At 42.5% G+C, this 22,530-nt stretch overlaps 1 protein-coding gene across 2 annotated transcripts in view; it reads left to right on the plus strand.

Annotated features, from left to right (window-relative positions):
* NAV2 (neuron navigator 2) overlaps positions 1-22,530 on the plus strand; it is a 310,894-nt gene that overhangs the window by 229,939 nt on the left and 58,425 nt on the right. For both annotated transcript variants that reach the window (XM_056852251.1, XM_056852253.1), the window contains 4 exons: positions 9,150-9,288; positions 15,600-15,891; positions 18,818-19,520; positions 20,593-21,060. In XM_056852251.1, coding sequence (XP_056708229.1) covers positions 9,150-9,288; positions 15,600-15,891; positions 18,818-19,520; positions 20,593-21,060 — 1,602 coding nt within the window. The remainder of the gene's footprint in view (positions 1-9,149; positions 9,289-15,599; positions 15,892-18,817; positions 19,521-20,592; positions 21,061-22,530) is intronic.

The raw sequence follows: 22,530 nt of genomic DNA on the forward strand, positions 1-22,530 counted from the left end.
GGTCCTTCAGTTGACAGTACAGCTTAGATTTAGTACCATCAGATTTAGGAACAGTACCATCAGATTTAGGAACAAATCCAACGAAAGGGTTGCATTTTTAAATCTCAAAGGACTCTGAAACTGAAATGTTTGGAACTGAAAACTCAATTCGGTGGATTGTGCCAAATTGCAGTCTATTGCTATGTTTTTTCTAAGCAACCATGGCATTCAGTCCCACAAATATTTAGAAGGGAAAACTTAACTTGCTAGCAACTGTAAGTGTAATGAGCTTGGCAAAAACCTTTTATTGTGATCTCTTTTCTGTCAATTAATGTTAATCCTAGCCTTGGGTTTGACAGTTTACTACTTCCTGCTTTATCTCCTATCCCCTGAGGCAGTGGGATTTGTTAGGGAAACTTGTGCTGAACAATGCCCAGAAAACAAGTTCAACCAGTTAATTGTTTGCAACTTAATACAGCCATTTGCCGGCAATATTAGTAGTTGTAAATAGTGTCTGAAAGGATTCTCTGAGCAGACAGTAAAACATCTTGCACTGCTTTTAATTTTTAATTTCCAACACCAGTAATGTCCTAATCTGTCTAGAAATACAAATGGTTTTATTACAGTCTTTCAGAGTGATTTGGATAGGGAGACAAATTTAGACCAGTTGATAAATTGGTTGGTGTATGAAAGCTTAGTAAACAATTAAAAGACCACAAATGAGCAGGCAGATTCTTTTTAAGAATGTAAGAACATAAGAAGAGCCCTTCTATATCAGACCTGAGGTCCATCTAGTCCAACATCCTGGCTCAACAGTGGCCAGTCAGTTACTCTTGAAGGCCAACTACAGGGCCAGAGGCTGAGGCCTTCCCTGATATTGCCTCCTGGGACTGGGATTCAGAGGTTTACTGCCTTTGGACATGGTGGTTCCCTTTAGTCACCATGGCTATTGGCCATTGATGAATCTATCCTCCATGAATGTGTCTAATCCCCTTTTAAAGCTGTCTATGCCTGTGGCCATCATTACATCCTCTGGCAGTATTTAATAGTTGATAAATGAACAGTGACTAGGGGCTTAACTCTCAGCAAGAAAAATGACCTTGTCAACTCTCAGTCAGCCCTTGTCAGGATTTGGATGGGGAGACCACCAAGGAATACCAGGGTCATGATGACACAGAGGCAGGCAATGGCAATCCACCTCTGAACGTCTTGTGCCTTGAAAACCCTACAGGGTTGCTAAAAGTCAGCTGTGAGCTAACCACAATGTATATATGTTGCTAAATATAGATGCCCTGACCTGGATGGCCCAGGCTAGCCTGATCTCCTCAGATTTCAGAAGCTAAGCAGGGTCAGCCCTGGTTAGTATTTGGATGGGAGACCTCCAAGGAATACCAGGGTTGCTGTGTAGAGGAAGGCACTGGCAAACCACCTCTGTTAGTCTCTTGCCATGAACCCCCCCCCCCCAAAAAAAGGGGTCGCCATAAGTCGGCTGCGACTTGACGGCACTTTACACACACAAATATAGTAGAACATATTCATATTAATGGAGCACTGAACATTGTACAAATATATGGCCACCAGGAAGACAGTTTCTTCTCTGTAGTGGTGCTGGATGCCCACTCTGTCAAACTCTGTCAAATGCTATCATTTTTGGATTCCGCTTATGAAGATTCCCATGCCAATTTTTCTTGTTTTGTACAGGCCATATTAACTGAGTCGAAAATAATCATGAACACTTCCACAAAATATCAGAATGTGACAAAACTGTCCTTTTTGGATGAAAATACCTAAAACAAATGGTTATGTTTCTTCCCATGCACAGTTTTAAAAGATGAAAAATCATCCAACTATACATTTTATTTTCTTCATGCAGTAAATCGCAGCGTTTTTATGGAAATCCCATGCGATCATTGTATATAGTTCCTGAAATTCCTCATGCCATTACGTCAGTTTCTGGTTGAGTCCTCACAGAACAATGGAAACAGCTATTCTCATTTGCTTTACGGTGTGATTAAATGGACTTTGTGGCTTTTCTCTTCCCAAAAGAACTGTAGGGTGTTTTTTTATTCATTAAAGTTCTGCATCTACTACTAAATACCTAGCTGGTTAATGCTGCTTTAGGAGGAATAGGGTAATCACCAACCCTTGGATCCCAGACCTTCCTTTCACTTGCATCCCTCTTCATCCATCAGTGGTCCTCTTTTGTTGTCTTTTCCTGGCAATGTGCTTTTTGGCACATTGAAAGATGCTAGCTTTGTGTGACCACATAGGACCAGAGGATTGCTTCCTCCAGTGGAAGCAAGCTTCAGGATCCCAGTCTGAGTTGCCATTTGAAACGACACATATGCCCTAGGCGCTATTTCTTTTCTTCCTTTTCCCCTTACACGTGGCATCACCTAGCCTTTGCCTTTGTGCTGAGGCAAGTTCTGCATTAAATTCAGATGATTTTCTGAACATGTGGCAGGCTTTGTGTACAAGTAAGTATCCCCACCCTTCTTTCCTGGTTATTAGGTTAGCTGAAAACATCTACATGTTACAGTTGTGTGGATAGGGTTGCCAGCACCGGGTTGGGAAATACTTGAATATTTTGGGGGTGGAGTCTGAGGAGGGTGGGGTTTGGAGATGGGAAGGACTTCAATGCCATAGAGTTCAATCACCAAAGCGGCCATTTTCTCCTGGGGAACTGATCTCTGTCACCTGGAGATCAGTTGTAATAGTAGGAGATCTCCAGCCACCACCTGGAGGTTGGCAACCCTGTGAGTGGAGCATCATTGTATAGCTTGAAGCATTTCTGTGAGCCCATATGATAAATATGGGTGTATGCTTGACTGTTCCATATAAAGAAATTCAGAAAAACCATAGCTAGTAATTATGCTTTTTGGCAAAATGTTGATTGACTGTACAATGTGAAGCTTACTTTTGCCAGTTCTGTGTGTGTCTGTGGATTTTGTTTTTGAAAAGCCTTAAATAGTTGGGATGCTGGGCTGCATGGTGGTAACGCCTGGCTCTTTAGGAATATAGAGTTTATATATCCCTTGCACTGCTCTTGCAAACCATCCATTTTTTTCACATTGCTTTTCTGAAGAGGCTGAATTCCTGTGGTTGGCTGTAGTAAATATGCAGAATTTGGCAACAGCAGCTTTGGCATGACAGGAATGTAATATTATAAGTGGAAAACAATACCCTTTTGAGCAGTTGGCTCAAACAACCCTTAAGTGAGGAAGCCTTTTCAATAGTGCACTACTTTAAGCATGTTACTGGAGATCTATAGTTCCAGGCACCTGTTCGTACCAAATGTGAACTTTCAACATTGGCAGTCCACATGCTAAGTTGACCCAAGTGTAGCCTGCTGCCCAGGAATTATTGATCTCTGTTGTTGAATTCACACATGAGAAACCCTTGGTAAGTTGCTATTTTTTAGCCTCACCTATCTGTTGTGTATTTCTGAGGGAGTCGTGCCTTTTAGTTGGGGTTGTTTGACCTCTTCAGCCCGAAGTTGCTGAAGAGTGTGGAGTTCAGTCTTGCTGTTGTGTGTTCTAAGACAGTGAACTAATTTATAATTAAGTCCTGATGAACCTCAGTTCTTATCCCTACCAGATCCAGCACTGTCCTCATAGCGTAAAATGAGATAACCCACTCTAAGCTGTCCTGAACTCCATAAAAGGATGGGATTTAAAAAGTGAATGATACTACACAAGGTGTTTCCTTATGATAGTGAAAATAATAACAGTGACGTTATTATTTTATTAACATTATTTTATTAATTCTTTATTATTATTGTGGTAGTTGTAGCAGTAGTAGTAATAGTAATTGCTGCTGCTGCTGTCGTAATTACAGTAGAGGTGCCTTAGAGGTCAGGCTGCCAACAGAATGGCTTTTAGTAAGGGCCGCCTCTGATTGAAGATATAGCTGTTTGTAACTTCTCAGTATAATACTGGTTTCTGTGACAATCCTAAGCAGTTACACCCTTCTCAACCCATTGACATCTGTGGACTTCGAAGAATGTAATTCTGCTTAAGACTGCACTTTAAAATGTTTTCCCACAAAGTGTACCCTTATAGTGAGGCTGTTTCCTCATGGCGGCTGCTTAAGGGCTACTAGGAATTTGGTAGTGAGGTGCTGTCTTAGATAACCAACTATTGGTGTCAGATTTTGGACCCTCCAGATGTTTAGAAGTCTTCTCTATACATGAAGTTGTTACTTCAGTCTTTGATTTAGATATTGAGATGCAACCATCTGTTAATTGTAGGATGTGCTGGAGGAGAGTAGCATGCTTCAAGGAGTCTAGTATTATTTGAGGACTTATTACACTCACCTTATGATGCTTTGTACATTTTCTTGGCAAATGTAAATTCTTACTAGTCAGACTGCATTTCAATTTCAACATCAGAAAAGCCATGCTGGATCAGACCACTTCTCCATCTAGTCCAGCATCCTGTTTCCAGCCATGGCTAAAAACATGCCACAGGAAAAGCCTACAAGGAGCTCACAGATAAACAGTCCTCACCTGCATATTGCTCTCCATTTTAGGTCCCCTTTGGCTACCATGGCTAGACCTATCCTCCCTCCGCAGTTCTTCCTTGCCTTTGTTTTCAGTCTTTTAAATATGCTTTAATCTTCAGTGAAATTTGCATTATTTGATTAACAAGGGTTGTGAGGATTCAAAATGAATACAAGTTGAAGCACACACAGTTTCCAGTATCCAAAGTGGCTTTCACTTGATTGATCAAGTGAGTAAAAGGAAGTACCCAGGGCTTCATGTTATGGCTGAGTAGTTATTCTTTTTTACATCAGAAGTTATTAATTGTCCTAGCTAAATTGCAAAGATCCTATCATTGCTCACAGTCTGGAGGGCTGTAATTAAGAAGGCTGTCACATTTCCGGTTCTGTTCCTTCTCTTTAGAATTTAACCGTTGAGATGCTGAAGCGTGGCAAAAAAGTAAGCCAGCTTCTTTTTAAAATAAGTGATCTAAAAGTGTACATTGTTTACTGGAATCCCGTAATGTTGAGAAGTGGGCTGATGCATTCTTAGACCTACTGAATATTACAATGTCTGTAATTTGACAGTCTTTCTTACCTGAAGATTCTAATGTGAGATTTTGTTTGTAGAGCAGGAGAAAGCATTTGCAGATTTTTCTAAAAAAAAAAAAGTTGACAAAAAATAACGTGGCCAGTCTCTTATCCCTGGTTATGTGAATGGATCATGCTTTTCTCCAGTTCATGGATGGCCATGATGTATGTTAGTTTTATAAGCAATCTGTCTTGGGGGGGTACTTTGGGTGGGGTGGGGGTTCTTTGCCTAGGAGCAGTTTCACCTGCTGTCTTTTCCCAGTTGTGTTGTGGTAAACGTTGCCAGTGCCCTGTAAAAAAAAGTCCTTAAAATCAACAATAGCAAAAAAATAGCTGCTGTATGTTAAGTTCCGCCCTCTGTTTCATTAATGTCTAACTCGGTGATTCCAGAAGTGGGCAGTACCACCCTCTGGGGGCGGTGGGATTACCTAGGGGGGCACTAAGAGGCAAAGGGGCAGCCGGGGGGTGCTAGAGGTGGACCCCTTCAACTGTGTTGGATAGGGTAGGGGGCGCTGGGGTTGAGTTTGTGGAACCAAGGGGCCGTGGCCCAAAAAGTTTGGGAACCACTGGTCTAACTGAATGTACCCTGATGTGCATTTCCCCATTCCTGCCTGCATCATCCAATAGTGTGGATTTGGAAATGGGGCCAGCGTGGTGTAGTGGTTAAGAGCGGTGGTTTGGAGTGGTGGACTGATCTGGAGAACCGTGTTTGATTCCCCACCCCTTCATATGAGCGGCAGATGCTAATCTGATGAACTGGATTTGTTTCCCCACTCCTACACATGAAGCCAGCTGGGTGACCTTGGGCTAGTCGCACTCTCTCAGCCCCACCTACCTCACAGGGTGTCTGTTGCGGGGAGGGGAAGGGAAGGTAATTGTAAGCTGGGTTGATTCTTCCTTAAGTGGTAGAGAAAGTCAGCATATATAAACCAACTCTTCTTTTTCTTCATACGGATGGCTTGGATCCACCAGAGTGTTTCTGCCTTTGGATCACAACTTTATCACCATCCCATACTAATGCAGCCCTAAATACCCCTCTCCCAATTTCAGGGGCATTTATGGCTGCAGCAGGAGGGAGGAGTCAAGAAAGTCACATTCCATGGGCAGAAATTATTCCATCTGTGGAAATGCTTTGGTAGAGCCAAGCCATTATAATAATACTGAAACAAAGAAAAGAGGAAGTAAGATCATACAGTTGGAGTCAAGAAAATGCATTTTCTGCTTAGCATGTAGAAGGTCCGAAGTTCAATCCCAGTTATCTCCACTTAAAAGGACCAGATAATAGATGATGTGAAAGATCTCTACTTAAGATAGCCACTGCCAGTCAGAGTACTAATCGTGATAGACTGATGGTCTGACTCATTATAAGGCAGCTTCTTGTGTTCACGGGACACTGATCTACATCTTTTGACAGCAACTACTTGTTTTTTATAGCATAGAATTGTGCCCTTTCAATTTTGTCATGCGTTTGTTATCTTGTTTTCTCTCACTATAGCTAACAGCTATGGGGTGGACCCTGTGCAGACAGGCAAATCCATGTAGCAGGGCCAGCCACAACTACCTTTAGGGTTCTGCAAACCCCAGGTTTGTGGGGAAATCTTACATTTTAAAAAAACTATTTTTAAATAAACCATCCCCCCAATAGCAATTTCTCCACATGCTCCTCAAATAACACACACACAAAAAGTCCTAATGCAGTCCAGTCAGCATTTTGGATTGCCGTTGTGATTCAAAACGATATCGAAAGCTGGCAAGTGCTACCAAGAGGTGCCACTGGAGGGGAGGAGCTGGAGCCAGACCTGGTGTGAGTAGCCAGAGCAAAGAAGGGGGGTGGTAGACCAGACCCAGCTGAGTAGGGGTCAGCAGGGATCCAGAAGCAACTGGTTTGAAGTGGATTTGCAAAAGGAGGTCAGTGGTCATCTTGATAAGATTTAATTGTGGTGTGGATGTAATGCTAAACTACAGTTAAACTATGGAAGGAAGGGAGTTGTGTGTGAGAGGGGAGAGAACAATATAGTACATTTCCAGTCTCCAAACCATCAGAACCAGACCTTGGTCTAAGTACCATTGAAACTGGTGAGGTAAGACTGCAGTATATGCCCTAGCTGCTCAGGTATGTTCCAGATATGTCCAAAACAGCAAATTCAGTCCCCATTTCCTCTCTAGGACCCTCTCCAAAGAGTTTGTGAATTTTAGCTCCTTGTTTGCAAATTTCTATTTTGATGAGCATTTTCTCTGTTCCATATGATTTCTTTTTTCTGTTGTACTTTTTTCATGGGCAGAAGGTTTGCAAAATACTGCATGTCTTGTTGGGAGATGCTACTAGCAGCCTCTTTCATTTGCTGCTCAGTAGGGCCCTGAATATAACAGTTATTCATTCTTAGGTGAACGATATAATCACTCACTGGTGAAACGTTGGAAACTAAAGCCAGCTGGCAGCTCCTGAATGAATTTCTTCTTTCACCTTCCCCCTCCCCCCCCACTATACACACCCCGGTTTGGAAACAATAGTGCATGTCTAGGTGTTGAGGGTTGATGAAAGGGCATATTATCCTGTCAGATACGCTTAAGATGAGAACTAGTGGTTTGCAGAGATGGGGGGGGGCTTGTCTTATTTATGAGGTCACATTCCTCTTTGAACCAGCAAAGGTTTGCTTCAGTATATTAGCTTTTGTTTTTCTGAACCATGCTTCTTGCCTTCCATCAGACAACTTCACATGTTAGGAAGTACACAGGTGGGAAAAGCATAAAATCTTCATGTAGGTAGCTGCATGTGTATGTATTGTAATGCTTGGATGCTAACAAAATATATATTTATGTATGATAGGAACATACAAAGAGTTCATGTGGGTTTCACTTTTTTTTTTCAGGAAGAGCTTGTTATGGGAAGTTTTCCCGAGAGCTATACAATGCCATCCTAAGCAGAGGTACACCCTTTGAAGCCCAACGGAGTAAATGGGCTTAGAAGGATGTAACTACTTAGGATTGCACTGATAGATGTAAAGTTCAGTGTAATTTCACAGGTAATTCCAAGTTAACTAATGGAGGATGAGAGACTGTGTTTTTGGTGGGTAGAGAGTTGGTCCAGGGTGTGAGACTGTCCCCACCACCACTGACACATAATGGGACCGGGAACAAGCCTTTTGCTCTCTGTTCCCCTTCATACAATGACATTCCTCACAGGATTGTAATGCAACAATCCATTGTGACATATGTTGGAAAATTATAAATGCTATATCAGTAATATGTAACAGATGTAAAATATGCTAGAACACTTGAAGATACAGTAGATAACAGTGTTTATGTGGTTAATTTATATAAAATAGGAATATGTCTTAAGTGCCATCAAGCTGTGTTTGACTTATGGCAACCCTATGAATTAATGACCTCCAAAAACATCCTATCATTAACAGTCTTGATCAGGTCTTGCAAACTAAGGGCTGTGGCTTCCTTGATTGAGTCACTCCATCTCGTGTTGGATCTTCCTCTTTTCCTGCTGCCTTCAATTTTTCCTAGCATTATTATCTTTTCCACTGACACTTCTCTTCCTATAATGTGGCCAAAGTTTGATAGCCTCAGTTTGGTCATCTTAGCTTCTTGGGACAGTTCGGGCTTGATTTGATCTAGAACTCACTTATTTGTCTCTTTGGCAATCCATGGTATCTGTAAAATTCTCCTCCAATACTACATTTCAAAATAACCAACTTTCTTCCTGTCGGCTTTCTTCATTGTCCACCTTTCACACCCTTATATAGTAATGGGGAATACTGTGGTTTGATTGTCTTGATCTAGGTTGCTAGCAACATATCCTTAATAATCTTTTCTGGCTCCTTCATGGCTGCCCTTCCCAGTCTCAATCTCCGCTTTTTCCCAGCACTCGCTACTGAGTACCTTCAAATAAAGTTGTTGGAACCTGGGACCTTCTGCCATTGACTGCTCAAGCCCTTCTGGCATCTGAGTTTAGACATCTCTCATATGTAACCTAAATCAATTAATTAGATGAGATTTTTAAAAACCGTTTGTATTTTCTGGCTCCTTGGTGATTGGAAAAATTACTTATTTGGTTAAGGAATTTTAATTTTTGTTTTTCAATCTTCTAGCTGGGATGACAGCAGTTCTGTCAGCAGTGGGATCAGTGACACCATAGATAACCTCAGCACTGATGACATTAACACCAGCTCCTCTATCAGTTCTTACGCGAACACGCCTGCATCATCTCGTAAGAATCTGGATTCCCAGGTAAGGTTTCTTTTGTGTTTCAAACATGTCGTAATAGTGCGGAAATTCTTCATTTCTCTGATTACTAGGAATGATTCTGGGAAAGTGCATGAACCTCTCCATTTTGGTACAAAAGAGAAAAATGTACGTTCAACAGCAACATGAGATTCTCATGTTTGCTGCCTATAGCAGACTATTAGAGACATGATCGGGACTGGAATAAGTGCATGCTTGAGTTGAATGATGGTTTGGTGGTTGTCATGCCCTGCATCAATATATTTATTATATTTATATCCTGACTATCATGGTATCTCTAAGCAGTTTACAGTAAAATAAAACAAACAGGATATACGTAAAGACTTCCTTTGTGTGCATGTTCTCAAAGCACATGATTTATTCTGAACTCCAGATCTGAATTATTGCAGAACATGGGAGTTTTTCTTCTTTTGTTGAAGAAGTGGTTTGCTAGAGGGATGACAAATGAATGATACTAGGATTCTTTTACAGTTAGAGAAAAGTGGGTGAATATCATGAAGGAGTGGCATGTAGGACCCACATGTTCTGCTCCAAAAACAAACAAAATTTGAGTCTTTCCAGATAGTTTGTGATTTTTTTCAGCCACCTCAAACTATTGAAAAGCTAGCCAGTTTCTTGTTGTTAATAATCCTTAAGATTTCATATCAGATGCCTGATGTGGCTCCACTTACATATTGCAGCTTGGATCTAGTACATTTTTAACATGGCCTTTGTCCATGGAGCTCAGGCTCTTCGTCCTCCATTTTACTCATGAAATAATTAAAGGAGGAGGAAGAAGAGGAGAAGGAGTTGGTTTTTATATGCTGACTTTCTCTACCACTTAAGGAAGAATCAAACCAGCTTACAATCACCTTCCCTTCCCCTCCCCACAACAGACACCCTGTGAGGTAGGTGGGGCTGAGAGAGCTGTGACTAGTCCAAGGTCACCCCTTCCCCCCTTTCTTTCCTTCCCTGTCCTCCCTTCTCTAACAGTCTTTCCCCTCTTTCTCCCCCTCCCTTTCTCTGACAATCTCCCCTCTTTCTCCCCTCCCCTTATCAGTCAACTTACCCCCTCTCTTCCCCCCCTTTCTCCCCCTCCACTTATCTGTCAGCCTACCCCCTCTCTCTTTTCCCTCCTCCCTTTCTCTGACAATCCCCCCTCGTTCTTCCCTCCTCCCCTTCTTGTGAATATTCCCCCATCTCTCTTTCTTCCTCCTAGTTACTTTATCTTACTGGCCGCAGCAGCTATGGTGTCTGGCAGCTGCTCCAGGCCGAGCCAGATGTGGCTCCAGGCCTCTGGGCCCAGTCGCGGAGGTGTTGGTATCTAGGAGCTGTTCTGGACCCAGAGCAGCTCCTGGACACCACTGCAGCTGAGCCTGGAGCTGCTCCCAGCATCTACTGCTGCCACTGCAGCCCGGCCAGGAGTGGTTCCCAGACACTGACACTGCTAGCACTGAAAGGGAGGGGCTGTGGCTCAGTGGTAGAGCATCTGCTTGGCATACAGAAGGTCCCAGGTTCAATCCCCGGCATCTCCAGTTAAGGGGACTAGGCATGTAGGTGATGTGAAAGACCCCTGCCTGAGACCCTGGAGAGCCGCTGCCGGCCTGAGTAGACAATACTGACTTTGATGGACCAAGGGTCTGATTAAGTATAAGGCAGCTTTATGTGTTCATGTGAAGAAAAAAGGGGAGGATTTAACCTCCCCTCCAATGTATTTTTTTAAGATTTCAGAGTTTTCTGAAAACCTAGGGGGGTCCCCCAAGTTTGCAGGAACATCTGTTTAGTGTCAGTGTGGCTCTGAATTTATTCATTAAGGCACAGAGTTTTAATTAAGTTCAGATACAAGTGTAAGATTATTACACTTTGGAGATGGATATACATGCTACTTAATGAAGTGTATTACACTCTATCAAGGCTACATGTTGTTACAAGCTATTTGGGGTTGTTGTTTTTGGCAGCTTTTGACAAGGAAAGTGTATTTGATGTCTGTAGATGGCATCCAAGAAGCTTTCAATATTCCTACCCCACAGATCCAAACAAAGTAAAGAATTTGAATTGGTATACATTTCAGAACCTTTGAGTAATTTTCTGCCTTTGGAGATGTTTTCCAATAATATGCATTCTCTTTTTATGTTCCTGTGCTCCCCACCCCTGCCCCACCAAACTGATAATATATTTAATCTATAGCTGCTTTGAAAGAGCCAAAGTATGTCATAAACAGAAGGCAAATGTGTACATGCTTTCTAAGACATTTTTCTTGGTAAATATTTCTGTGTAGTCATTACTTCCCTTCCATTTAGAAAAAAACTGGGGCGTGCAACTATTTTAATAGCAGTTTTTAATACAGCAGTGGAGTTGCCACAAAGTGTTACATTGCCTTGAGTACTTTGATGCAAGACTCTTATTACTGTTTGTTCCTTTGCCATAAAGTTCATAGCTGTGGAAACATTAAGGAGTTTTGCCTCTGGTTGTATATCAGAGATTTCTCGTATGTTTGGAATTGCCTGCACCAAGCTTTGCTCTGAACTTAATGATGTGCACTACGGTTCTGAGCTGCCTTTCATAATGACAGATTGAAAAAGCTAAGTGTGCTTCTCCTGTTTTCTCCTCAAAAATATGACATTTGGCAAACTAAAAATAACATGGTTCAGATTCTCAAATTCTGAGTTGGGCCATTATGCAGGTACTAAGATAGGAATGAACTCCTTCCTGGCCACCATCCCCAGTTCTGAAGTTACATATAGTAAAAGCTTTGTTATTCGGCACTAGCGAGGAATAGGGATTGCGGGTTAGTCAAATGTCTTGGATACTCAAGGTTGTTGCTCTGCCTTCCCCTATCCAGAGGACTCTGCAGTGACCCCACCATGCTGAGAATGCCATGGCAACAGCCCCATGCCTGGTAAGGCCCTTTGCCCCTGAGTTATGGAGCCAGCCTACACAGCAGGCAGACAAGTGCACCAGCTGTGGTGTAGTGGTTAAGAGCGGTGGTTTGGAGTGGTGGACTGATCTGGAGAACCAGGTTTGATTCCCCACTCTTCCACATGAGCGGTGGAGGCTAATCTGGTGAACTGGGTTGGTTTCCCTACTCCTCCACATGAAGTCAGCTGGGTGACCTTGGTCTAGTCACAGCCCTTAAGAGCTCTCTCAGCCCCACCTACCTCGCAGGGTGTCTGTTGTGGGGAGGGGAAGGGAAGGTGATTGTAAGCCGGTTTGATTCTTCCTTAAGTGGTAGAGAAAGTCGGCATATAAAAACCAACTCTTCTTCTTTTTCTTCTTCTTCTTCTGAGAGCTCTCTTGCAGAGCTGGCTCTTGACAGCTTGAGGCAGGCTGAGGGAGCAGGAAGTACCTGAGAGTGATATCAGTTGGCAGCACTGTCTGTCAGAAGCCCAGCAACAGCTGGAGCATCAAGCTGGCCAGCTGGAGAGGCAGAAGTGTGCGGTGTGTGTGTGTGTGTGTGGGGGGTGCACTATCCAAAGAGGCCGGAGTATGTTGGCTGAGGGGAAGGAGCTTGCCTACTGGGCTATGCCGGATGACTGAGAATTCTGGATAACCAAGCTATTACTGTATTTCTTCTTTAAACAGTTATTGTCTGCTAATTGTGCACAACTAGACATACACGCAAAGATCCTCCCAAAAATATCCCTGCCATTGTGGGAGTCTTTGATCCCCTGCTACATTATTTAATTATACTTGCATTGGCTAAAGGGGAGCTTTCACTAAAAGGAGAGAAATGTAATTTAACTGTGTACTTGAGTTGTTTTCAACCCTGTTGCTGGGCACAATTGTTTTTGTGTCTTTTCAGCTGCTGCTGCTTGTTAGCCACTTTGAGTTGGAATAGATGAGGCTAAATATTTTAAATAAATAAATAATTATGTTGTACTAATTTTTAAAATATCTCATCAAAGAGTGCTGGTAAAACTCAAGACTTTATATTTACTGAGGTATGTTAGTTAGATTAAATAAGCACAGCATCTTTACATAATAACATTTTCAGTCTCATTATGTGCTTTGCTTGAAATTTACCAGTCTACAGCTCGTGTCCATGAGGCTGGGTGGAATCTGGCTTTTTGACCAAAATAGTCTGAAGTCTGTATTCTGAAACCCAGTTTAATCAAGATATGTTACCTCAATTGTGCATACATTTATTCAATTTGCATAATTTTCATGGTTGTGCTGTTGGGGTCAAGGGGTCCATGTCGGGACATGACAGGGAAGAGCATAATGCACAGGAAACCAATGGAAAGCTTGCCCAGAACAACTTTTACTTTCAGCTAAATATACTCATTAAAAATGAAATTCATAGTGGTTGTGTGTGTGTGTGTGTGTGTGTGTGTGTGTGTGTGTTAAGTGCCGTAAAGTCACTTCTGACTCATGGCGACCCTATGAATGAAAGTCCTCCAAAATGTCCAGTCTTTGACAGCCTTGCTCAGATCTTGCAAACTGAAGAGTGTGGCTTCCTTTATTGAGTCAATCCATCTCTTGTTGGGTCTTCCTCTTTTCCTGCTGCCCTCAACTTTTCCTAGCATGACTGTCTTTTCCAGTGACTCTTGTCGTCTCATGACGTGACCATGTGGTTAGTGGTTAGTGAGTATAAAATGTCCAAGGTCACACGTTTTTCAATGTTTATTTATTTCACTCATACTCTGCCTTTCCCCCAATGGAAACCCAAAGTGACTTATAGTGTTTTCTTCACCTCCATTTTGTCCTCACAACAACCCTCTGAGGTAGACTGTGAGATCAGCTGAGTGAAGAGTGTGTGTCTGGTCCAGGGTTAACCAATGAGCTTCCATGGCAGAGTGGAGATTCAAACCTTGATCTGTCAGATCCTACTCTGACACTAATCATTACATTGTGCTGGCTCCCAGTATGATTGCTAGATCTCGCCACCCCCTTCCATTAATTATTAGTGTAATTTTTTTGTTTTATTCTGTAATGTTTGCATTTGTTGCTTCTTCCCAAGACTTGATGACAGACTTTGGTAACATATTAAACATTTGTTAAGGATGCTCTGATCCCTGTGATCCACACAGACAGACATTCTTAATGGGTTGAGTTTAATTGTTTAGGTAGACCAGGCATCTCATGGACCTCTTATAGCTTTACCCAACTTTTTTTTTAATTTCTGTTTTCAGAAAGAAGGGTGTAGTTAAGCCTTCTTCATGCTCACCGAATCACTCTTCTCAAGCGTCCCCTTCTCACAAAGATTTCTAAATGTGTGTCCACTAAGTTTGAAATTGGACAAAGAATTAGCATTTAAAGAGTCAATTATTTTTAATTTATCCAAGCAAGTTTTTCATGTTCGATGGCTATATGGTCCTTTAAAATGTTTACTTCTACAAAGGTAAGCAATGATGAAAGTATGGGACAGGAAATAAATAATACACAATGATGCAGATTCTCTAGCATCTTTTGTTTTTGGTTCAGATAGATATATAGATACATATAGTAGGCTCACAGCTTTTCCTGGTACTTTTGGCATTTGTAAATGTGAGTCTCAGTGTGTGAAATTTGAATTGCAAATCACTTCAGATGGATCCTGAAGCCAGAGCAAGTGAAACAAAAGAGTTCAGATAAAGAAAAACTGCCCAGCTAGCAAAGGGTTGCTTACATAGTCACCACTGGAGAAAAATTAGCATTGTAGTCCTTAGAGAACAAAATTAGGGACAGAAGTCTGGGAAAACGCAAGAAAAATTAAACTCCAGTGATTAAATAAACTGGTTTTTCTTTAAGTGATTCGAGTTAATCACAAATTTAAATTTAGTCAGCCGGGGCTGTGAAGCTTTGCCACTTCTGAAAATCTCACCTCAACTGATGATAAAGTTAACATGAGGCTGAAATAAAAAGCACTTGATTATCTTTCAGTCTTGCAAAAAAACAACCTGCCTCTTCATGCTCCAGAGATCAGATTGCCAAGAAAGAGATAGGAAGGGAGACAGAACAAAGGCAAAGCCCATAACACCCAACAGAAGTGATTTTATGCGTTGCAGAGGAAGGTATTGTGTGGAATGTGGGGCTGAAGAAGATATACGGCTTTAGTTGCATCATTTTATTTTTCACCTTGCCTCGATCCTGTTTTACGTCTTTGTCTAGTTATGGTTTTACTGTTGTAAGTATTGGAAATTAAATATAGGTAGTATGGTTCAGTTTAATCATTGTTTGTTTGGGGGATTTTTTTTCCTGGAAAGGGTGCCAAACTGTAACCATTAATGAATCAGTGAAATTTTCAAGGCGGCCCAGGGGATCTAGGTTCTGAATTTTAGAGGAAGGAAGGAAGGAAGTTTACAGAGTGAATTTTTTTATTTTCTCTTTCCCCTCAGACTGATGCTGAAAAGCATTCCCAGGTGGAGTGGAATTCCTTGTGGTCTGGTGATGAAATCAAGAAATCGGATGGGGGCTCAGACAGCGGCGTAAAAATGGAGCCTGGATCTAAATGGAGACGGAATCCCTCTGATGTGTCTGATGAGTCTGATAAAAGCACTTCTGGGAGGAAGAATACAGTCATTTCCCAGACAGGCTCCTGGAGACGGGGCATGTCGGCTCAAGTTGGCATTACCACACCGAGGACAAAAACATCAACCACCTCAGGAACTTTGAAGACACCTGGAACAGGTGAGGAATGTACAGCCAAGAGGCGAGCAACCCAGGCCAAGAGTTTGTGCAGTTAGGAGGAAAAAATTTCCTCTGAACTGTCAGGATTTCAACTGCATTTTGATCTATGTTTGTCTTTGATGGTGAACACTGTAATAAATCTCTGCTTTTGTGTACCTGTGCCAAACTGAAGAGTTCCTGCCAACAGTGAAGTGGACTCAATATTCTTTGTGTGACTGGGAGGCCGCTTGCATTAGTGAATGTGTTAAACAGTAGAACTGTTGTATTTCTAGAAACCTCACAGAAATCTGAGTCTTTACGACACTTGTATAAAGCAAGCAAGTTAAAAAAAAAAACAGATCTAGTTAGAAACTGTGACTAGGGCTCTATATGCACTAACCCCTTGTAAGAATCAGTTCCTCTGTGCTATGATAACTTCCTTAACACCATTTCTTGTTGCAAATTAATTAAGTCAGAAGAACATCACACACAATTTAGCAAATGCCAAGGGTAGAAGGAAAGGGAGCATTTCCCTTACAGGGCTTTCCCCTCTTTTGTTCTACCTGTTTAAGCAGCAGTTTTCTTCATTATTAGGGAAGAGTAGTAGGACCGTGTTTCCATCTAGTAGCTGTACTTTCTGCAGTAGAGAGGTTGAGTGGGGCTATTTCTTTTTCCAAACAGCGGAGTGCTGTCAGGGGTAAAGCTGTGGACAATGCAAAAGGAAGTTCTCTGTCCCAACAACTGTATAATCAAAATACTGATAGGGAAGGAATAGATAATATGCTTAAATTCTCCACTGTTCTCCTGTTGCCTCTGTTAGGAATGGAAGAGCCCATAACCCTTCCCTTTCTGATGTGTATAAATGCCTTCTCTGGATAGGGACAGGGGAGGGTTTCTAGGGGATCATTTTGGACTGTTGAGAAATAAAGCCTGCGGTCTTTGCATCAATTTTTCACTAAGTGATGGAGGAAACATTGTTATATCTAACAATTAGAAGGCCTGCGAGACTCATGGGGGGGAAATCCCATTTCCCCTCCCCCCATCGTAGCTCCAGGCCCCACCACCTACTTTTATCCAGCGGTGAGAGCTCCAGGCAAGCCCACCAAGGCCTCCCCCTCCACAGTCCCTCTCTCAGCAGGCTCTCCTGGGATTTCTTCAGTGGGCCTGCTGATGCCCCCTTGGCTACTGCCGCCACCACCAAGCCTGGTGCAGCGCCTGGCTGCACCACCTGCAGTAAGTACATGCTCTGTGCAGGGAACACTATTTTATTTAGGGAGGAATTGAAATTCCCTGATGGTATTTTTTTAATGTCAGATGTTTCTGCAAACTTAGGGGGTCCCCAAGTTTGCAAAAACATCTGTTTAGTGCAGGTATGACCTTAATCCATAGATTTAGCTATCCAGAGAAGAGAAGGAATGGGAAAATAAGAATCCCCCTCTCCATGAATCCTCAAAGATCCCCCGTTTGTTGTTCCTATTGTTCCTATTGCTCTCAGGCTATCTTTAGAAATGGGGATCTCTTTTTATTTCTACATCTACTTACTTCATTTATCTATGAGGACCCAAAGCAATTTACATAATTTCCCTTTCCTCCATTTTAATCTCACAATTTCAACTTGGGTCTCCCAGACCCTAGTCCAATACTCCTAACCGCTCCTTGGCATCATACATTCCCCTACAAATCATCTTTGTATTTGTGTGTGTGTGTGTGCTGTCAAGTCACAGTTGACTTATGGTAACCCCATAGGGTTTTCAAGGAAAGAGACGTTCAAAGGTGGTTTGCCATTGCCTGCCTCTGCATGGGCTGAGAGAGTTCTGAGAGAACTGTGACTGGCCCAAGGTCACCCATCAGGCTTCATGTGGGGAGTGGGGAATTGAATACAGTTCTCCAAACTTGGGTCTCCCAGACCCTGGTCCAACCCTCAAAACTGCTCCCCTACAAATCATCTTCTTGCTTCCTCCAGTATCCCTCCAATATCCTCCAAGAACAGATGCAGATTCAGTCTTGTTCCACAATTTCTCTGTTCTAATTCAGAATTGACTGTGTGACCAGAACATCCTGTCATCACTAGCACTTCCACACATGCTAAATAATGCACTTTCAATCCATTTTCAATGCAGTTGTGATCATTTGCAAGTGGATTTTCCTTTTCACAATAAAATCCAGTTTCAAAATGCATTCTAAGCTCATTGAAAGTGCATTATTCAACATGTGTGAAAGCGCCACAAAATAGCAATGGATGGCTCATTTATCCATTCTATACAGTGGTAGTTGTATAACTTTCCATGCTATAGATTAGTGCTTGCTCCCCAGAACTATTTCATTTTGTTTTCATTTTAAATGGACATGATTTCTCAATTTAAGGGAGCTTTCAGCAAAGGCATTGTGTTTTCGAACACTATTTTCTATTTGCTTTCATACACAGAAGGTGGAAAACCTATTTTGAAAACATAAAAACCCACATGAAGCTACTGTACAGAAAGTCAGTCTGTTGATCCATCTTGTTCCACGTTTTCTGCTCTGACTGACAGTGGTACTCCAGGGTCTCAGGAAGAGAAAGGTTTCCCCCAACAGCTGCTTCTTATGATTCTTTAACTGGGAATGCCAGAGGTTGAACCTGGGACCTTGTGCATTCATAACTTATACTCTGCTAGTTAGCCAAGACAGTTTCCTTTTTAAAGGTGAGGTTTGTTTCTATTGCTTTTTCATTGGTTACATAGCAGTCTGTTCACCTGTTCAGGTTTCAGGATTAAATGTATCAGTTTTTTCTAGCTTATCCTTGTGTGCTATTCTTGGTTGTAGTTTTGTTAAGCAGGATAAAAAAAATTGTATGGCTCATGCACTTAAGCTTCTTGTAGGGGTTTTTGCACCATTTCTGCAGCATTTGCACAATTTCTATAATATTTGAAATCATGAAATACTGCAACTTGTTCTCCTGTATTTGTAGGGAAAACTGATGATGCCAAGGTATCAGAAAAGGGGAGAGTTTCTCCCAAATCTGGACATGTGAAACGTTCTCCATCAGATGCAGGACGTAGCAGTGGTGACGAATCAAAAAAACCTCCCGCAAACAACTCTAGAACAGCTGCTGCCAATACAAACACGTTTGGATTTAAAAAACAGAGTGGGTCAACTGTTGGGATGACTATGATCACAGCAAGTGGTGCAACGATCACAAGTAGATCTGCTACTCTGGGCAAAATCCCCAAGTCATCTGGACTTATAGGAAGGTCCACTGGCCGGAAGACTAGTGTTGATGGCTCACAGAATCAGGACGACGGTTACTTAGCCCTTAGTACCCGGACCAATCTTCAGTACCGAAGCTTACCGAGGCCCAGCAAATCCAGCAGCAGAAGTGGAGCCGGTAATAGATCGAGCACGAGCAGCATAGACTCTAACATAAGCAGCAAGTCCGCAGGATTGCCTGTTCCCAAAATGAGAGAGCCGGCTAAAGTTGCCCTCGGAAATTCTCTGCCAGGCTTAGCCAACCAGACAGATAAGGAGAAAGGAATCTCATCGGACAACGAAAGTGTGGTCTCTTGTAACTCCGTTAAAGTCAACCCCGCATCTCAGGCAGCTTCCGGTGCATCCCAGAGTGCTCACCAGCAAGGAGTCAAGTACCCAGATGTGGCCTCCCCAACACTGCGAAGGTATGTACTGGTCATCGATCAGGGCGTTGCTTCAGATGGAGTCGAAAAGCCAATGAGGTTCACACGTAGATAGGCCTTCACACTTTGAAGTCTTTGAGTCTAAGACAATAAGCTTTGGAGGATGAGACAATAAGCTTTGGAAGGCTTTGGCCAGTAAAAGTCTATAGTTACCTCTTTCTGATTGAAATTATGTATTTTCACAGTTGCAAAATGAAAAAAAATGGTGGGTGGTGGGGGGACTGTGGATTGTCCTTGCTTTTAATGACTTTTAGAGTGGAATTGAGTCAGGATGCCGGAAAGGTGGACCTCCCCATGTATAATTTATATAAATCTGTCCATTATTCTCTCTTATCATGTAGAAACCAATTGGCTCATTCTTGTATGTGTGTTATGCTGGGTGGTTGTGCACTTATAGCACAAATCAGGAGGATATACAGCACATTCCTGAGCCGTGCTGGCAGCCAGGACAAAAGGCCTCTGGAGGCCGCCGAAGGCCTGCGCCGGCGCAAGGGCCCACAGCACCGGTGTCCGGGAAACGTACACCACGTTTGTGGCCCAAGAGCCAGCGTGCAGGCCTGGTTGCCGGCCGCAGCAGCACCAGGCTCAGATGCCGATGGAGCCTTCTGCCAGCGTCTGGACGCTGGCAAAGGCTGTGGTGGCGTCCCGGGAAGCATTCCCGGGATATGGGGCCGACGTTACAGCTTGGGAACGCCCCCTTTTATTTTTTAAGAGATAAGCCACCTTTTATGTGGCGTATCTCCCATACAACCCTCTGTGGGTTGCACCCTATGCGGGTTGCACGGATTTTTGGTGCTGGGCGGAGGTTTCGGCCTGGCCGAAACCTCCTTAGGAGGCAGCGCCATTGCGTTGCCTCCTAAGCCCAGTGCAGGCATTCCTCTTAGGAATGCATGGTTGGTCTCTGATATATTTAGTTGAAACTTAAAGTGTCCTTTTTCAGTAGGGTTTTTTTGTCACATATGCTGGAGACAAATAAGATACTATAAAACTCTGAAATCTTGCATTGCGTTTGACTTCACAATTTTCAGCATGTGATTTTTTTCTCCCCCCTCAGACTTTTTGGTGGAAAGCCAAGTAAACAAGCTCCCATCACAACAGCAGAGAGCATGAAAAATTCCGTGGTCATCTCCAACCCACATGCGACCATGAATCAGCAGGGGAACCCAGATTCTCCTTCGGGCAGTGGCATTCTGAGCAGTGGCAGTAGTAGTCCCCTTTACAGCAAAAACACAGACATGAACCAGTCTCCGTTAGCGTCCAGTCCCAGTTCAGCTCATTCGGCTCCTTCCAACAGCTTAACCTGGGGCACTAATGCCAGTAGCTCTTCTGCCATTAGCAAGGATGGCATGGGATACCAGTCTGTCAGCAGCCTGCACACCAGTTGTGAATCCATTGATATCTCTCTCAGCAGTGGAGGAGGGCTCAGCCATAACTCTTCCAGTGGCCTGATGGCGGCTTCTAAGGACGACGCCTTGACTCCCTTTGTTAGAACCAACAGTGTTAAGACAACATTGTCAGAAAGGTGAGGAATTTTTTTTTTTTACAAGACAGTTGTAATATATATATTCTTTGTACTGGCGGATGTTTTCTGTAACCAGTAGCTCAATCCTTAACCCTCTGTGTTCAAGTACTGTTCAGGACTGCCATTGAACAGACACAAATGATTGTTATTGTTTGAGCCCTGTGCCTAGCCACCAGATGCCCATGAGAACTGCAGAGAATAATGGATTTAATATACGTGCGTACAGAATGTGGGTAGTTTATTCCCTGCTGAGCTGTAGTAAACAGTGCAGCTCGCCATGTGCATGTCCAGCCGTCAGAGTGGACACATCATTCTGCCTCTTGATTGATTCCACCGGGATTGCAACAGTGCGCAAAAGGTTTTAGTACTTGGCTAATGAAACAGTCTAATTTGTAGTTCAGTAGAAATGAAGGCTGAGAGTGGGATGCTGGGTACACTGTGGTTTAAATTTCATATCAGTGGCTAGATGATCTTAGGTGAGCCCAATAAGCAAAGAGGTAAACCTCCAAAGGTTTGTTGAACAAAGTAGGTTGCTGGATGCTTTCGACAGGCAAAAAGGTGGTCACTTATTGCCACCTAAACAAGGAGTTTCATTTTCTTATGAGAGACTCTCCTGATTTAGGAGGCAAAAAAAAAAATGAACAAATGATGAAACATGTAAGATTTGAAACTCATCACGCAAGATAACTGGGAGGCTTCACTGAATAACTTTAGCACTTCTCTCGAGGATAATTTCTTTGTTGTTTTGAAGATCAATGTTGAACTTCTTCTTTTACAATCTTAGGTACCGGTAAGTTAGATCCTCCTTTTAAGATATGAAGGCAGTAATATTGACTTACTGTTGCAACGAGCACCTAGAAAAGTATGTGAAACGCTTCAGAATACTAATCATTGCCATTTATTTCCCCCATCTCCCCTATTCAGTGAACAGGACTCTTTAATTTCGTCACTCGTCATTTTTATGTATTGTTTTTATGAGAGGAAGTGAACTACATTAACAGTTTTTACTTGTCAGTTTGAGCTGGTGAGTGGGAAGGTGCTGTTTAGCAAGGGCTACCAGGTGCCAAACAAAGACAAAATGTCTAAGAAACACTGTTGTAAAAAACATGAGCTCTTTAGTTTAATCTTTTTTCTTGAATTACTGATTTTTTCTTTTAACACTATTATATTAGTGGCCTGTCATATTTCTACATTCAGCACATTTCTAACCCTGTGTTAGGCCATCTGCAGAATGGTTCTTGCAGATTGTTTCTTGCCCACACAGGGATTAGGGTGGTATTTTGATCTATACTGGCTGTTCTTTGATGGTTCTCTGCCCTCCACAACTATCCCTGAAGTTGTTTGATAGAATCACTCAGATCTTACCCAGATTTATGTCAGTTGGTGGTTCTACATATAAATCAAGACTCAGTCCTAGTATCTGTCCTTCATGTGATTGTTTTGATATCAGAATGGCACCCTCATATGAGT

This window comes from Euleptes europaea, chromosome 6, assembly GCF_029931775.1.
Source record: "Euleptes europaea isolate rEulEur1 chromosome 6, rEulEur1.hap1, whole genome shotgun sequence".
Lineage (NCBI taxonomy): Eukaryota > Metazoa > Chordata > Lepidosauria > Squamata > Sphaerodactylidae > Euleptes > Euleptes europaea.